The sequence below is a fragment of the Tamandua tetradactyla genome, chromosome 6 (assembly GCF_023851605.1).
Source record: "Tamandua tetradactyla isolate mTamTet1 chromosome 6, mTamTet1.pri, whole genome shotgun sequence".
Taxonomy (NCBI): Eukaryota; Metazoa; Chordata; class Mammalia; order Pilosa; family Myrmecophagidae; genus Tamandua; species Tamandua tetradactyla.
The window spans coordinates 9,802,964-9,815,623 of record NC_135332.1 but is presented as its reverse complement, the minus strand read 5'-3'; the positions used below and the strand labels follow the sequence as shown (position 1 = coordinate 9,815,623).

Here is a 12,660-nt window from a genome sequence, read left to right as displayed (position 1 = left end):
ATTTAGAGTGATGGTTGGTGTCAGGTTGACATTTAGGTAGAGTGGTCACAGAAGGCCACAAGAAGAAATGGTCAAAAGCATTATAAGCAGAGGGAAAAGGGGCTGTCTGGAGTACAATGAGTGAGGGAAGAGAATGGATGAGGCAGGCTATAGGGACAGATAGCGACTTGTTCATTTGGAGTCTTCGAGGCTGTGGCATGCACTTTGATTTTTAACTGCATTGAGAAACTGTTGAAAGTCATTAAGCAGGGGTATTGTGTGACTTATTCTCTGGATATAAAAGATCATTCTGGATACAGGGGAACAAGAATGGACACTGGGAAACAACGATGTGGCCATTTCAGAGGTACACATACAAGATGATAGTGATTGGGCTAAAGTGATGCCAGTAGCAAAATAGAAGTAGGTGGATTTGAAAGATATTTTGAAGATAAGGCCAAAGTCTGGCTGATATTCCAAATATATACATTTTTCTGAACAATAGTCTGCATTATCTTTTAAATAACTTTTAATTTACTAATAAAAAACAAATGGCCAAATTTATAAGATTTAGTTATCAATGTCAGTTTTTCAAATGTTTCTGTTACTGCCTGTTGTCTTAGATCTTTTCAGTGATCTTGATAAGTATTTCAACCAGAGTGTGATGACTTATGACATTTCCATGTCAACTCTGAGTGAAGTCTTCATGAAACTAGAAGGAAAATCAACTATTGAACAAGGTAAAACCATTTGTATAATTCATAGAAAATCCCCGAATGATCACCTATCAGTTTAGCACTTATAATTTCTTGTATATGATGCAGACTAAGGAATGTGATTCATTCCAAATTTGACTCTGCTATTTGGGAAGGGCTGTCATTGTTTCCTAACCTCACTATGAGGTCTGCACACAGGTCCTTTCTTGGAGTCTACAGAATTTTTGTCTGGAAAGGATTGCAGCTTAATTTAGCAAGTTTGAAAGACTCAATCAGGGCCATGAGGTCTGAGCAGAAATTTCTTATAAAAGTTTTCTCTTAGCTTGTTACTATACAAAATTCTACTATGGTCTTCATGAGAAGGCTTGGGACTATCTCCTAGTATTTTAACAGGTGGTAATGATAAGAGTTGTCATTTATGGAGTCTCTGTATCAGACACCAGGAACCGTGTGTAAATATATTGCATTACCATCTCACAATAGCTTTTCCAATAGGTATCACTGATGCCATTTTACAGATGACAGAATGAAACCCAAGAGCAGTTAAGTGATTTGCTGCAAATCATACCACTTCTGAGTCATATAAATGGGATTTAGGTACAAACCTGGTGATCTTACACCCATACTTCTAAGTGATTGATATTTCAATTATAGATATTTAAGCATTAATGATAGGCTGTTTATTTCAATTTACTTTTACATATGGGATTTTCTATGACTCTTTAAAGATTGGGTATAATGAGATCATCCTTTTTTTGATATGAATAAAGCAATTTTATCACTGGACTTATTGAATAAAGACATCATAAACATAATTTGGTTCTTGCATTGCTTGCATTGTAACCACAGCCATTGTAAAACAATTTTCAAACACATTTTATTGAAGTGACATAATTACAATGCAAATTTTCCATTTTAACCACTTAAGTATGTACAATTCAGTGATATTAATTACATTCACAATATTCTGCAGCCATCACCACCATCCATTAGCGCAAAATTTTTCCGTCACCCTAACCAGAAGCTCTGTATCCATTAAGCATTAATTCCGCATTCTCTACACCCACCTGGGTCCTGGTAAACTGTATTTTAGTTTCTGACTTTATGACTTTTCATAATCCAATTATTTCATGCAAATGAGATCATACAATATTCATCCTTTTGTATATTGTTTATTTCATTCAACTTGACATCTCCACAGTTCATTCATGTTAGAGCATACATCAGAACCTCATTTCTGTTTATGGCTGAATAATATTCCTTTGTATATGTACACCACATTTGTTTATCCATTCATCTGCCAAGGGACAATTGGGTTGTTTCCACCTCTTAACTATTGTAAATAATGCTGTTATGAGCATTGGTGTGCAAATTTCTGTTCAAGTCCTTGTTCTCAATGCTTTTGGTTATATACCTAGAAGGGGAATTGCTAGGTCATGTTTAGTTTTCTGAGGGATGGCCAACCTGTTTTCCACAGTGACTGCAACATTTTACTTTCCCACCAGTAATGAACAAAGGTTCGTATTTTCTCCACATCACTCCCCCCCCATATTTTCCTCCATATTTTTTTTAATAACAGTTATTCTAGTGGTTGTGAAGTGGTACCTCATTGTGGTTTTGATTTGCATTTCCTTTATGATCACTGGTGCTGAATATCTTTTCATTACTTATTGGCTCTTTGCATATTTTCTTTGTAGAATGTCTATATAAGTCCTTTGCTGTTCTTTTTGTTGTTGAGTTATAGGAGAAAGAATTTTCATGTTGCTAAACGGAGAAAACTTCTATGCCCCCAGTATGGCATTAATAATATGTGTGTGTGTGTATATATATATATAGATTATGAACAAGCAGAGAAGTTAAGAGACACAGGAAGCTTAGAAGAAATGGACTCAGCTCATTCTTCTCTCCCTGAAATGCAGAAGGCCATAAGTGACATGACCCTCTGGAGACTGCAGGTCTGTGCAATAGCACGGCTCCGTTTCTTAAAGTTAAATCGTGGAAAGAAAGCACTCTTGACCCTGTGAGTATCAGAGTACTTTGGTTTTGCTAGACAATGATTTTCAAAACAGAGTCCAACCAGAAGAGAATTTTGGAACTAGAGCACCATACCCAACATTCATGCTGGCCGATAAAAGAAGCATTTGATTTTACTGACATTGATAATGCTGCTGCTTTAGTGTTTGTGTGTTTAGTTTTATAGTTTGATAGCCTGATTAATAGAGCGGTGCCTTTTAGTACTGTGTCCTGCTAATATATGCCTTTCATGATCATGGCACCTAGAATCGTGACTGGCATAGATGGAATTGGCATGCAACAAATATTTGTGAATGACTGACTGAATAAATAAAATTGTTAGATTCATATGGTAATTTTTCTTTATTGTTAGATTATTGGTGCTTGGAATTGCAGTATTCCCTTTGATTGTGGAAAAGATATTTTATGCTGTATTATCTCAAAGGAGCGATTGGGAATTTAAACCTGAATTGTATTTCCTCTCTCCTGGACAACTCTCCAGAGACTCCCACACTAGCCTACTGATCATCAATAAGACAGGTGAACAGATAACACCTAAATCCAGAAATTCATTATTTTTACTGTTAAATAGCACATGCTTGGGAAGGAGAAAGCAATTCATAAAAGAAGAAAATGCGTATTTGAACTTTATTTATAGAAAACACTTATGAGGAACAGTATATAACATTTGTTCTGATTTTGAGGATAATGGGGGTGCTGAAACAATAAGATAGAAGGAACCTGTGTCACTATACAATCTTGTAGTGCCTTTCCACCCTTCCACCTGCCTGTTCTAAGCCATTATGTGAGAAAGAAAGAAGTTTCTATTTTGGCTGAACCACTCTATTTTGAGACCTCTCTGTTATAGCTTAACCTGTGTACAAATATAATAGGCCATGATTACCGTGTAAAGATGGCGCCCCTGTTCCCCATGCTCTTCCATGAAGTCCAAAAGAATCCAGGATGCTTCCTTAAGACAATTTTGTGCCTGCGGTCTTTCTATCCCAAACAATGAGCAATTGGTTTGTCTAACCATTTATGGAACTTTGAAAATGAAGCCTTTAGGTTTCTGATTAAAGCATTAAAAATAATATCAGAGTAGGTGACCTATCATTTTACCTGGATGTCCTTCTTCATATACATTTGCGATTCAGGGTTGTAGGTGTCTCCTATTAAACAATTTCTGTTTCTCCTCCTTGCTTCCTGTTTGGATTTTAGAATGTAAATCTTACTTACTCTTTAAAATGAAAGTCTTGTTAATTGTACATTTAATTTCCAAGATTTAAATGGTTTCTTTACCTATTAGGCTGTTTTTATTTTAATTTTTTTCATGTATGTCTTTGCCTCTCTAGTCAGTCTGAGAATAGTATAACTGTGCTAACTCTAAGATTTATTTTTTCTCTGTTATCAACTGTTAGGTATTTCGTTATTAAATTTGAGACTCTCATACCATCCTGTTCCTCTTTTCTCAAAATCTGATAATTGGTGGATGTTCATGTTTGCCTGGATGAATGTGGGGCACCCTTATGGTCGTCTACCTCAGGTGACTGGAGAGCGAGCAGGGCATGTAGCTGCTCCAGGGTGACGGAAACCTTATTTCCTATGTGCATCCCTGTCCTACTTAGTGGCGGCAGTGGTGGGGGAGGACAGCTGGTTCTAACTCTCTGGGACCTGGCCTTGAGTTGCCAACCCCAGAGCCCGCTCTGAGTCTGTCTAGACTGACCCCCATTTTAGAGGCCAAACAAAAAGAAAAAAAAAAAGGGTCTCTCCTTTTTTTCTCCTTCCTGTCCTGTCTTTCTAATTGTCTAGAGCCCCTTCAGATCCTGCCTTGTTGTTTTCACCAGATAATGACCTCCTGAGGTAGTTCTTCACTTCTCTTAGAAAGTAAATGTGGGAACTTCTACCTTGAGGGTTACGGAAGCTGCTGCTTGATTCCTGTGGACCAGGCGGCAAGGCCTGACTGGTCATCCTGTTCCAGGTGTACTGATGACCCAACTAAGACCCTAGCTGCAGTGTCAGCGCCAACTTTGGCCCTGTTTGTTCACTCTGAGTTTGAGATATCCTGGTAATCGGCTTTATCTTTGTAATCATTTGCTCCTATGTGCCCTAGGCTGTGAGTTTACTCAGCTTTTGTTTTGGTCAAACAAGTTTATCTACTTTCTTGATTTGGGGGGCACATAAAAAACTTTAGTTTGCTGATGGCACATTTTTCATTCATTAACACATATTTATGTGATATATATATAAAATATATGTATTAACCCATATATACATATATTTACTTTCATGTTGTTTGAAAGGATTAAAAGAGAAAGGAGAGTCTTCTCATCTACTGTTTTAGGCTGGACAATCTGAAGTTCTCCTCATATAATTATTATACCTCTACTAATTATTGAGTTCAAATGAATTTTTACCAAGGGTCATAAAATAGAATCAGTTCCTTTAATGAGCACATATTGACTTGCATTAATTGTACCAAATTAGGCCATTAATTATAAAACTAATGAATCACAGCATGAAATTTGCTAAATAGAAGATGCTAAGATGATTTCTGTGTCATGGGCCATTATTATTATGGTGAAGTCCAGAAAGCCATGCTTTCATGTAACATTCTATGAATATTCACTGAAAATTGTGCACGAGGATTGTTTTTAAAATTGTATCCCTTATGTTATTGCTTTTATATGGCCTTCTGTTATTAACTTCATATAAGAATCAAATATTGAAGATTTTATATGCTCATTGAAACATCAAAATATAGTTTTGGAAGTAGATGACTTTGAAAATAGAAATGGCACTGATGACCTCTCATACAATGGAGCTATCATAGTTTCTGGTCAAAAAAAGGTATGTTTTGTCTCTTGTTTTAGCTTATATAAAAAATTTAAAAATCAGAAATAAAAGAAAGCATGACATTGCAACAAAAGGCCACAAAAAGGCAAGCCAACTCGATTCAGAAAAACATTTTGGCTCATTGAATGAACTATGAAGTTTAAATAGTTTTTGTAAAACATTTTCTATCTTAACTTTTTTTGAATTAGATAATTTTTACATTTTAAAGTAACTAAATTTAATTGAATCATTCAAACTCAATAAAACAGTAGCATTTATAATTATCAATCAATATAATTATGAATATAAAAAATTTGAAGGGCCTAACTTCCCGCAAAATATTTTGATATATTGAGAAAAGACATCAGACATTTTGATGGCCACATGAAATCTCTGATTTCAGGCTGCTGTCTTAACAGATTTCAACTTGGGTAAAATAGTATGAGTTATAGTGAGCTGTCAAGGGTCAAGATTATTGACATTGCACCCTAATCATAAGTAAAATTTTTGAGTCTCATTTGTATTACAACAAAAAGCAAGAAGCCAAATTAAATAAGATACTTCTTAATTCCTTGTTGCAACAGAAACAAACAAAAATAAATAAAAACAAACAGGCTTTGACTATGTATCTTTGAATTCAGTTCTCAGTAAACTAAATAACATCATTAAAGATATAATCTGGGCAGGCCATGGTGGCTCAGCAGGCAGAGTTCTCACCTGCCATGACAGAGACCCGGGTTCGATTCCCAGTGCCTGCCCATGCCAATATATATATATATATATATATATATATATATATATATATATGCACATTTATATATATACATATATATATAATCTCTTTGTATCAACTGTGGGAAACTGCTTTACTTTTAACTGATATAAAATATTCACTTCAGGAACTATTGGTAGTGTTTTAACCAATGTCGAGCCTCTTGATGAATGCGTGAATGTTTTCATAAATTTGACTTATTTAAATGTTGTCTCAGAAAATGTGAAATTCTTCATTAGTACTGTTACCATGAATATTTTTATGAACCCCATGATTATCTGCTTTTCAGAAGATCAATGTACCTTTGCTTGCTCCTCAGTGTCAGTGTCTCCTTGTAACAGCCACTTTTAAACTCTGTGAGCTGAAATGTCCTCATTAGCAAAACGGGAACAAAATTATCTAAAATAGTTGCATCAGTAAAAATCCATATTGAATAGTAGCAACCCACTTATTATTCCCTTTCACAGATGCAGAAGCTAAAGCCCAAAAAGATCAATTAATTTGAAGATAGTCACACAGCTAAAATGTGTCACTATTAGGGTCTTATGCATCAAAAACTTGCAATTGCTTTTTAAGGATTTATAATTAATATATATCTTGCTTGGTTTTGTTTGTTTTATTTTAAGGATTACAAGTTTTCAGTTGTGTGTAATACCAAGAGACTTCACTGTTTTCCTATTCTTATGAATATTATCAGCAATGGGCTACTTAGAATGTTAAATCAAACAGAATATATTCGAGTCGTGAGACGCTCATTGCCTTTTGTAAGTATTGGATTTGCTCATTCTGAACAATCAGGAATTTGACAGGTAACTTATATTTTCCCTCTTTGACTTTTAAGTATTACAAATTTGTTGTTAATACTAAAATTATTATTTTGTCCTAACATTTAAAGCAAATTGTATCTAGCAAAATATGATTTTTTCCTGGTAAGTTGTTATCAAAGACTGTTCAGAGTCTTCAATAGTCTATCATGTTCTGCTAGTGACTCTTCTGCAAAATTATAAATATTGATTGAATACGTGTATTAGGGAGTGTGTGTGGGCGTGTGTGTATTTAATTGGAAATCAGATACATAAATAACTTAGCTCTAGAATTTCATATATTGTGTATATACTATCCCTCCATGAACTAAATGGATAGTAGGCTAGCTAAATATGGAGGAGAATGTGCCAATTCTGTGCCCATTTACTTTTCTGATTCATTCCTTTGCCTACAACAGTTGCTCTACATCTATCTGCAGAAAGTTCCGATTCACATAGGCTGCATCCAGGATTCTGTGACAGCTGGTTATAGGCTGGGTTTAGACCAGGGGAAGCTCTGCTGGGAAAGAGGAGATCAGGAGTGCTGTATCCTGGGCTCCAGGAGTGTCGTCTCCTTCCTTTGTTCCTCTATTTCAGGAGTGACAGTGGTTCTTCATCATGATTAATTTCTGTTTTAAGTACTGAGGTGGTTGTAATTTTTGGTTAGACCCTGACTGATACCAAAAGGGATCTCTCAGAACTTGTTCCAACTGCTTCAAGCCAGGACATTGGAAGGGCAATAGGGGGAATTAGCAATGGAACAGTCATAAAAGGGAAGCCCAATTTTTGACAAAGGCATTGAGTTCAGTTTTGGCCTCATTGTACTGGTGGTGCTGACAATATGCCCAGGTGCAGATATAGTCTGCAGGTGATGGGAAATGTGGTGATGGAATAAATTTGAGAGGCTAGCAATGGATATGTAAATCTGTAAGTTAAAGAAGGAATGCACAGGAGAGTTCCAGGGAACTCTCAGTAGCCAGCAAGAGAGAAAGCAGAACCAGCAAGTAGCAGGAACAGAGGAAGGTGTTAACTCATCTTCTGCTTTAAGGGTCCTCATGCCATTACCCATTTGCTAAGGATCAGAGTCGGCTAAGGCACCAATGGCTGTTCTTTGTGCCCCCCAATGACACCTCCAGGGAGGCTAGAAGTAGCCTTGAATGACATAAATAATCGCTGGGAATTGGAGAATTACTTTGGTACAGGCTATATCCAGGAGGTAGGATATAGGCCTGGTGTTAGACTGATGCTGATTGTGGGTAGTGATTTCAAGTTGCTCTCCTTGGAGATGGAGTCGTTGGCACCTGAGCTTCCTTTTAACATCTGTACTTCAGAACATACCCACCCAGCTGCCAAAGTCTTCACATACTCACCACCAGGTTTGCTGAAAAGGACATACTGTTCAGGAACCGAATGACCTGTTAAATCTGGGGTTAAAATCTGTGTTATTTTGAATTCTCTTTATTCTGGAAGTTGAAATCTCATGTTAAATTACCAAAAATCTCACCTCCATGCTTAGATGTTGATGGACTAGACACACTCTGATTTTGATTTTTCAGGATTTCAAAAAGCATATTATTCCTTATGATTGTTAGTATTTGGTTCATTCAAAAATATTCACTAAAGTCATTTTTATATTTGCAGCATCATATAATGACCTTGACTGGGCTTCCGGAAGGCTCCATGTTCTTGTATTTGGTTGTATGCAGCGTTTTTCCTTACATCGCCATGAGCAGTGTCAGCGATTACAAAGTAAGAAAACGTGGAAATTAAAAGAAATAATGGGAACTTCAGTAACTGGATTTGGAATGTTAATATGCTCAGACTATTTTCCTGTGAGAAAAATATTAAAGCATGTTTAAGTTAGATAATATAGTATGCACAAGTCAGAAAATTTATCTATAAAAACAAAATACTTTTTATTTCAAAATCACAGGGAAAGTACAGTAATTTTTGCAGAGATTATGGAAACTGCAAAATTGAAAATATTTTAAAACTTTCAGCAACATTATTTTATAACTGCAAAAAAGGAAATCATTTATTGAGGACAAATTTGAAGACTTCACCATCTGAAGCCAATAACTCCTTGAGAGGATATTTGAACAAAAAGAGAATGTACTATTTCCTTCAAGTCACAAAATAATATTTCTTTCAGAGGTGCTGAATCAATTGATCATTATGGGGTCTCCTCTATTCATTGCACATAGGTTAAAATGATGGTGTGAGTCTAGCCTATCAAATAAAAATAAAATGTTTTAAAAATTACTGTCTTTTATCGGGCAAGGCACTGTAGCTTAGCAGGCAAGAGTTTTCACCTGCCATGCTGGAAACCTGGGTTCGATTCCCGGTGCCTGCCATGCCAAAAAAAAAAAAAAAGAAAGAAAAAAAATTGCTATCTTTTTGGAACTGACTGTACAGACTTCAGGTTCCTGAATGGTATATGCATAATTATTTTAAAATAGTAGAAGATTAGATTAGATTCATTTTTTAAAAATCTTCCAATGTGTTTGTATTGGACTTCAGCAGAATCTGTGTATATCTGTGCTTTTTCGTCAGAACAAAGCTAAGTTCCAGCTGTGGGCTTCGGGCCTCTCCCCTTCAGCTTACTGGTGTGGGCAGGCGCTGGTGGATATTAACCTCTTCGCTATTATTCTCATTTCAATGCATTTAGTTTTCTACCTAGGAGAGTTTTCATTCATTCATGTTTCAAGTCGAATTGTTTTTGCTGTGGTAAGTAACACGTTACATAGATCATATTTTATAATGTAATTAGTAATAAAATTTAGCAAAAATATGTTATATAATCAGTGCATTTTCAATTTTTATTTTGTAATTAATGAAAAATAAAACCATGCCAAAAATGAAAATATTTGTAATTTAACTTTCCCCCATTAATGTTTTCTTTTTTGACTTTGATATTGTTTGTTTATTCTTTAGGTTGTCTTTGCATTTGGTTATGCAACTTCTCTTGTCTTCTTCACATATGTGATATCATTTGTTTTTAGAAAGAGGAGAAAAAATAGTGGACTTTGGTCATTTTGCTCCTATATTGTAAGTATATATGCATATAAACAGATAGAAAAATGGAGTCCTGTTCTTTTCTAACTTTCAGTGTAACATTAAATACAGTCACTTTTGCCTTGAGAAATGGAGAAAGTTGATAGTATTTTAAAATTATACCGCAGTGTTTAGAATAACACGTGTTTATAATTTCTGATTTTTTTTCCTGTTTCCAATCTCATAATTATCTATTTCAATGTATTTATCTGTTTCAATTTTATATCATTGCAAAAAAGCTACATATTTGCAGACTACTAGAATGTCAAAGTGGAAAAAAATTCCAATGTTATTTAGTATAATTTATCTCATTCTATAAAAGAAAAAAATTGGCTTGTGATATACTCAGACATAAAATTGTGGTCTCAGACCTTATGCCGTTCCTTGTGTCAAAGAATATATGATAGTGGCGTAGCTGACAATACTGATTCAAGCTCATGCTGATAAACACATCTTGATTTTTAGGAGCCTAGCAGGTTTCCAGATTATACATGCTCACAAAGACTACGAGCAGCTTGTAGTAATCTTTGTATTATACTTGATATAAATAACTTAACGTTTCATTCCAAATATGTATTAAGAATGTTTACTGTGGTAGTGGATCCTGTCATCATGGAACTAATACATGCTTAAACCCTGCCGGTCTTAGGGCTGCAGTCATTTCTTATTCCTCACAGGATCAGATGTCAGGGTGCTTTGATGGTTATGCAGTTATGCGTGGTGGGGCAGCCCAGGCAATATCTCTCCATCACTGAGTGAAGGTGTGGTCAAGAGTTACTTTGTTTCTAGTATCTGAATGACTCCCACACACCCAAATGTGTAGTGCCTTGTGTGTCTTAGGTGCCTGTCTGGTAAGGAAGCAGCTTTTCAGTGTATTGTGTGCACTGGTGGAGGTATAAGTAGCACATCTACTTAGCCCGCTGCAGAGTATTTACTTTGATGCAGTTTGGAATCCTTTCTTGTTCCAGTGGATAAGAAAATGAGGGGAAAGAAGCACATAGAAGCTTGGAGACCTTGTAAAATAAGAAAGTCAGCTAAGTGGATTTAAGGATTTATAGTTATCTATAAATTCCTATTAGAAGTCCAAGTAGAGAACTCCTGCTGCAATCTGCATTGTCACTGGAATGACATATTCTGAATACAACAGTATTATATATCAATAACAAATTGTTTTCCAGAGCTGAGACACCTGTATGGGAAAGTCACCCTTGGTTGGTAGAATTTTGATGTGCTGTGAATAATATAGAATTTATGAGAACAACTGTTCAAATAAAGCTGAATCAGTTTCTTGTAGCTAGCAGAAAAAATAGAAAAGAATGATGTCTTGGAAACAAAGAGAAGTGGACAATTGTGGAAAGGCTTTGCAGAGAGATTGCAGAGATCAGAAAATGAGTCGAGTTCTTTGGACTTGCTATCTAAATTGCTTACTTTACTGAATTTGATTGCTGTTTTGTTCTACTCCCAATTGCTTCTCGTATGTAGATTACATACTCTCCCCAAATTGTAAATTCATTTAGTATTGATGCTTTATTTCCCTTTGCAATAGTCCTTCAAAATAGGGTAGTTTTCTGACATAAAGACTTAGGAATCACATGCAGAATTCTTTTTTATTGCTTTATATTTATTCTTCATTGTGCAGTTCATATTCATCCATCTTAGTTTTTATTAATTTCAGTGGTAATCAAGTCTTTAGAAAACATATTATTGACCTATAAGACATACAAAAACCTGCCCAGACAGAACAACATAGCTCAATCAGTTATTTTAAAGTGAAAACCTCTGTTGCTTCCATCGCAGATAACTTTCAAATCACTTTCGCCTTCTTTGCCTAGTGTAGCCAATACTTTGACTTTTTTGGGGGGGAGGAGGGCGGGTTAAGCCAAGTTTATAGATTCCATTTATTTTCATTTTTAGAGGTTGCTTTTTAATATTTAATGATTTTTTAATTGCATAAAATATTTTTTTTAAATAAAGTACATTCAGAGTGTCTACCTTTCATCTCTTACTCTTCCCCTTCTTTTTTCCCTCCCGTGGGTACTATCATTATTAGTTTTTAGTTTATCCTTCCATTGTTGTTGTTTGTTTTTTTTTTTTTTTTTTTTTTTTTTTTTTTTTTTTTAAAGGAAAGACAGAGAGAAGGAAGGAAGGAAGAAAGGGAAACATTTTTAAACATTTTCTTGTTTTATTGTATTCTGTTTCTCCGTTTTTGTTACATGGGCTGGGGCCGGGAATCGAACCGAGGTCCTCCGGCATAGCAGGCAAGCACTTTGCCCGCTGAGCCACCGCGGCCCGCCCCTGTTGTTTGTTTTTAAATACAAACAAGGACACAAGTTTTTGTCCTTCCTCCCAAATTTTCACATAAGATAATAATACTGTACATATTCTTCTGCACCTCGCTTTTTTTCAATCAACAGTATGTTCTGGAGATCACTTCATAGCAGTACAGAGGTATATTCCTCATTCTTTTTTTTATTTTTAACTTTTATTGTAT

General features: G+C 35.4%; 1 protein-coding gene across 3 annotated transcripts in view; it reads left to right on the top strand.

Annotated features, from left to right (window-relative positions):
• ABCA6 (ATP binding cassette subfamily A member 6) overlaps positions 1-12,660 on the top strand; it is an 83,907-nt gene that overhangs the window by 47,622 nt on the left and 23,625 nt on the right. For all 3 annotated transcript variants that reach the window (XM_077163681.1, XM_077163680.1, XM_077163679.1), the window contains 8 exons: positions 603-719; positions 2,532-2,715; positions 3,082-3,248; positions 5,422-5,555; positions 6,939-7,076; positions 8,757-8,864; positions 9,669-9,842; positions 10,050-10,163. In XM_077163681.1, the coding sequence (XP_077019796.1) occupies positions 603-719; positions 2,532-2,715; positions 3,082-3,248; positions 5,422-5,555; positions 6,939-7,076; positions 8,757-8,864; positions 9,669-9,842; positions 10,050-10,163 (1,136 nt within the window). The remainder of the gene's footprint in view (positions 1-602; positions 720-2,531; positions 2,716-3,081; positions 3,249-5,421; positions 5,556-6,938; positions 7,077-8,756; positions 8,865-9,668; positions 9,843-10,049; positions 10,164-12,660) is intronic.